This window comes from Primulina huaijiensis, chromosome 9 (genome assembly GCF_012295235.1).
Source record: "Primulina huaijiensis isolate GDHJ02 chromosome 9, ASM1229523v2, whole genome shotgun sequence".
NCBI lineage: Eukaryota > Viridiplantae > Streptophyta > Magnoliopsida > Lamiales > Gesneriaceae > Primulina > Primulina huaijiensis.
The window spans coordinates 14846223-14852302 of record NC_133314.1 but is presented as its reverse complement, the minus strand read 5'-3'; the positions used below and the strand labels follow the sequence as shown (position 1 = coordinate 14852302).

Here is a 6080-nt window from a genome sequence, read left to right as displayed (position 1 = left end):
ACGAGTCAAGTTATAATAATTTACAAATACGAGTATCGTTCCCACATAGATTGATTAAACAAATTTACCTCAAGCAAAATTCTTTAGTTAATTTAAATGAAAAGTGATTAATTAATAAAATAAATTAAAAGTCACATAAAATAATTTAACGAACACAATATAAATAATATGAATTAAAACACTGAACGAATAATTGTTAGAATATCGGTTCACCCACTCCTTAAACATCTTTAGTGATTGAATTTCAATTCATAAGTCATGCTTTTGACAGTATTCCCTAATCTATCAGTATACTTTTTAGAGATTTATTAATCTAATTAACAAAATATGGTGACCAAGTGTCCTTGTGTTATTTAACAATTGCAGTCGCATTAACAAACCGTGGAATCATCTACCTTACGACCTATTGTATTATGACTATCATCATGTATCCAACCTCATATGTTTATGTATGTGGTAGATCTATAAATTGTTACCTATCTTGTTATGAAATATCCTCTCGATATCAATTATAACATATAAAATCACTTCGAAATTGATCATGCTCCAAAGATGAAATAAAAATCAATAACATAATCAAGTATGCTAAAAAATAAAATTCAACCTTAAAAAAAATAAAAATATAAATGTTTGAGGATAGGATCCCCAAAATCCTAACTAAAATAAAAGAAGAGAAAACATTGTTTAGTTCTTGTTCATCGCTTGAATTCTTGTTCTCTCCCCTTTTGCTCGCTTTGAAACCTTGCTTCTGGCTGCAACTTCTAGTCAATCAGATGAATAATCTCGAATTCTACAGCTACTCCTCAATAATGCATCCAAAAATCCATCAAAGTAGGAAAAAAAATCATCCAGCAAATCTTTCCATATCGTGTCGCACTAGGGCGGTCGAAAGTAACTGTCCTAGTGTGACTTCCATTGTTTGCATCCTTGAAGATTCAACAAACACACGTGCACAGTTAAGAACTCAACTTCTGACATCATTATAACTGGTAATCGTTGTGGTAACACCTACAAGGTGAGTTGGACTAATGAACCTAATGCACCAGTTTGTTTCGTAGCTTCAAAATTTTCTAAAAATTGGTTGTAGCATAAAAGGTTGAATCACTTGAATTTCAAATCCATAGCTCATCTGAGTAATCACGATCTTGTAACTGGTCTGTCTAAAATTGATTTTTCAAAAGATAAAATTTGTTCAGTATGTCAGTTTTGTAAACAAGTAAGATCTTCATTCAAAAACAAGGGTAGTAAATCTTCTTCCAGATGCCTGCTGCTGCATATGGATCTTTTTGTTCATATACCAGTCATGAGTTTAGATGGAATGAAATACACCTTCGTAATCGTTGACGATTTTTCAAGATTTACTTGGGTTATTTTCCTCAAATCAAAAGACCAAATTGCTGCACAACTGATTAAGCTTTTCAAAAGATTATTAAATGAAAAATCAGTTGGAATTGACAGAATAAGGTCTGATCGAGGGACTGAATTTGTCAATCAAAATCTTTCTCAATTTTTAGAAAATACTGGAATTAAGCATGAGTTATTAGCAGCTAGAACACTTCATCAGAATGGTGTAGCTGAAAGAAGAAATCGTACGATTAAAGAAGCAGCTAGAACGATGCTTGCTGATTCTGGGTTATTCATCAGTTAGTAAAGCTTATAGATTGTTTAATAAATGTACTTTGATTGTACAAGAATCAATTCATGTCGTATTTGATGAATCTACACTAACTGATAAGCCAACTAATCCAGTTGAGCTAACTGATCGCTTTATAGAAATCAGTTTAGAGGATGATAGTGAAGAAGAAGTTCACATCAATCGAAATATCCTTCAAACACCAGAACCAGAAGTATTAGATCAAAAGTTTGAACAAGAAATTATTTCTAACAATCAGTTGGTGGGATAATGATAAGTGCAAGAATTGCACTTAATTTATAAGTTAATCCATTTGAATTATGTTGGTTTCGGACAGAATTACGCCTGTTTTTTTTGTTTTTGTGTCGTGCAGGGAATAAACAGCTAGTTGATGGTTTAGAGCAATCAGAGTTATTTTTGAGCGTGAAACTGCGAAATACGAGAGCTACATCCCCACAACCTGCACCACAGCGCTCATTTGTGCGAAGGACAAGCGCCTAGGCACTGCCTAAGTAGCGCCGCGGCACCTCATTGCCGAAGAATAAGCGCCTAGGTGCTAAGAATCCAGCGCCGTGACGCCTACACCAGCGAAGCACGGGCACCTAGACGCCACTCATCCAACGCCGCGACACTAATGGCGGCGAGTTGAAATCAAATGGGCCTCGATTTAAGGCCCGGACGCGGAAATAAAAAGAAAAGAAGGGTACAGAATCTGGACGCCGTTTTGGAGAGAAAAACAAATGGGAGAATAGGCACAGACAGGAAACAAAGATCCAGAGTGCGAGAAACAATCGCAAATACGAAGAACGACGGATCTGGGGACGGAGACGACACTTCGGATTTGTTATCTATTCTTTCGCTTTTATATTTTCTTGCATTTAGATGTCTAAAACTTCGAATATGTGTTGTCTTTATTTAGAATTCATCATGAACTAATTCTCTAGTCTAGAGAATGACGTAGCTTTGTGGATACGATGATTTGACGCGATGGTTTATTTTATTGAATTCCGCTTTTGNGACAGGAAACGAAGATCCAGAGTGCGAGAAACAATCGCAAATACGAAGAACGACGGATCTGGGGACGGAGACGACACTTCGGATTTGTTATCTATTCTTTCGCTTTTATATTTTCTTGCATTTAGATGTCTAAAACTTCGAATATGTGTTGTCTTTATTTAGAATTCATCATGAACTAATTCTCTAGTCTAGAGAATGACGTAGCTTTGTGGATACGATGATTTGACGCGATGGTTTATTTTATTGAATTCCGCTTTTGTTTAATTGTGTTCTCTGTGTTTATTTTACTGCAGTTTACTGGCCATAAATTGTGTGTTATCTGATTAATTCTACAACTCGGGAGAGGGACTAGGATTATAGATCATTAGAGACACATCGTTGAATGTTTATATCATTCGGAAGGCCTATAACTTTGGTGAGGCTTAGGCAAGAATATCGTTTGCATTTATCATTTAAATTTAGATTCTTATTAGGAATGTTTGAATCGAGATTTGAATGATACAGTTTATTCGTCACTTGGGAAAGGGGGAATAAAATATTTATGTGTTCTTGGCCATTAAATAATTAGAATTCGTGAATATAAATTTAACTGGGAATAATTATCGTGGAAACTTAGTGATATCATTTCTCTTGATATTTTCTTTCATTGTTATTTCTCAACTCAGTGACTAGTTTAATTCTTTGCTTTCAATTAATCCGTTTAAGCAAATCAAACATTTTCTTGAATGTTTTAGATAAATTCAGGACTATTCTAATTACAAGCATTGATATACGTTTATATATATACTCCTCGTGGGATTGACACTTGTACTCGAAAATACATTTTACTATAACTTGACGTCGTGCGCTTGCGAGCAATCAAGAAAACACGCAACAAGTTTTTGGCGCCGTTGCTGGGGAGTGTCAAAATTTGAATTTATATCAGTATTGTTACCAATTAGTCTAGATTTTAATTTAGAACTGTTTATTTTATTTTATTTTTTATTTATTGAGTTGTTCATTTTTTCTGTTTGACAGTGCATGCTAAGATCGCAAAGCTCTGATTTGCTTATTTTTGATCCGGAGATCGAAATAATTGCGAGAAGATTACGAAAAGCAAGGAGAGAAGAGATCCGAGCAATGGCTGAACACAGAGAGAATGACAGACATAACCTGCCAGAGGCTATACCTATCAGAGATCACTTCCGACCAGTGATCAACACTCATTACTTTGGCATTGCTCGAGGGATCATCAACGCCAATAATTTCGAGTTGAAGCCTACTTTAATAAACATGGTTCAGCAGAACCAATTTGCTGGAACTGCCACCTCTGATCCTCACGTTCATTTGAGGACTTTCTTGGAGATCACAGATATGGTAAAAATTAATAAAGTTCCTGACGATATTATTAGATTGCATTTGTTCCCATTTTCTCTCAGGGACCAAGCAAGAGGATGGCTCCAATCGCTTCCTTTGGGAAGTATCACAACATGGCAAGAGCTGGCGACAAAATTTCTGGCTAAGTACTTTCTCCCTGCAAAGTCTGCACAATTGAAGATTGAGATTAGTATGTTCAAGCTGAGCAGCTTAATGAGGCATGGGTAAGATACAAGGAGCTGCTGAGAAAGTGCCCGAACCATGGCTTCGAAGATTGGGTACAAATTGAATTATTCTACAATGGTCTAAATGGGCAAAAACGAGGAACAGTGGATGCAGCAGCTGGTGGCACGATCTTTGCCAAATCTCCTGAGCAAGTTTATGACTTGCTTGAGCAGATGACTATAAATAGCTACCAGTGGCCATCCGAGAGATCAGGAGTAAAGAGGACAGCCGGAGTTTATGCTGTGGACCCTATTACGTTGCTCACTGCCCAGGTATCTGCACTGACCACACAAATAGCAGCTATGAATAAGGTGAGCACATCAGAGACTGAGGGTCTATCGATGGTTGCGGAAGAACCATCTTTTCCTGAAGAAGTGCAGTACATCAACAACAAGAACTTTGGTGGCTACGGAGGATATCGAGGTAACCCTCCCCCTAATACTTATCATCCAGGTTTAAGAAATCACGAAAATTTTTCATATGCGAATAATAAAAATGTGTTGAATTCTCCACCGGGGTTCAATACATCAAAGGGGGAAGGAAAGCCTTCATTTGAGGATTTGGTTGGAACGTTTGTTGCTGAATCTGGAAAAAGATGGCAAGGACTGAGTCTCTTCTTGACAATATGGAGACTCACATAGGGAATATGGGTGCAACAATGAAATCTTTGGAGACGCAAATTGGACAGTTGGCCAATGCTTTGAGAGATCAGAACAGGGGTCAATTTCCTAGTAACACAGAAGTTAATCCAAAAGAGCAGTGCAAGGCAGTTATTTTGAGGAGTGGAAAAGAATTAGACGTGCAAAAGTCCAACGAGAAAATGGACAAGAAGAAGACTGTTGAAGAGGGTGAGTTTGAGGATAGAAAAGAAAATAAAACTGAGGAGACCAAGGCCGAAGCTGAAGTTGAACAACCTCCAATATTTAAGCCGACCCTTCCATACCCTCAGAGGTTCATAAATAAGAATTTGGATGATCAGTTTGTAAAGTTCTTAGAAATTTTTAAGAAGATACACATCAACATACCATTTGATGATGCTTTGGAGCAAATGCCGAATTATTCAAAATTTATTAAAGATGTGATGTCTAAGAAGAGGAAGCTGCAGGAGTTTGGGACTGTGAAGCTGACTAAAGAGTGTAGTGACATTCTGCAAAAGAAGCTACCAACAAAATTAAAAGATCCAGGGAGTTTTACTATTCCTTGTTTTATTGGTAGTTCTAAATGTAGTAGAGCTTTGTGCGATTTAGGAGCAAGTATTAATTTGATGTTATTTTCTATTTACAGGGAATTGGAGCTTGGAGAGGTCAAACCAACTACTATCACCTTACAGCTTGCAGACAGAAGTCTCACGTATCCACGTGGAATCGTTGAGGATGTACTGGTAAAAGTTGAGAAATTTATTTTTCCTATTGATTTTGTGATTTTAGATATGGAAGAAGATCGTGATACCCCATTAATCTTTGGGAGACCTTTTCTGGCGACTGGAAGGGCATTGATAGATGTACATAAGGGCGAACTCACCCTGAGAGTTGGTGGAGAAACAGTCATTTTTAACATCTACCATGCCATGAAGGGATCAAATGAGGTAAGTACTTGTAAAAGCATTGATGTTATAGACTCATATGTATCTCTTGATTGTTCAGGAACTAGGGATTTTTCGGAGAGCTGTTTAATAGGTGCTGCAAGAATTGTTGATGAAGACGATTGGGAAGTGAAAGAGCAACTTGTGGCTCTTGATGGATCACAGGAAGAAAAAAAAACGGATGCACCGCTTGAGGAATTGGAGGTACATGAGCAAACAAATGTAATACCTCCTTCCCCTGATTTGAAGGAATTGCCAAGCCACCTC

At 37.1% G+C, this 6080-nt stretch overlaps 1 protein-coding gene across 1 annotated transcript in view; it reads left to right on the top strand.

Annotated features, from left to right (window-relative positions):
- Positions 1-4877: 4877 nt before the first annotated feature.
- LOC140983897 (uncharacterized) overlaps positions 4878-6080 on the top strand; it is a 1701-nt gene continuing 498 nt past the window's right edge. The window contains exon 1 of the mRNA XM_073451052.1: positions 4878-6017. Coding sequence (XP_073307153.1) covers positions 4878-6017 — 1140 coding nt within the window. The remainder of the gene's footprint in view (positions 6018-6080) is intronic.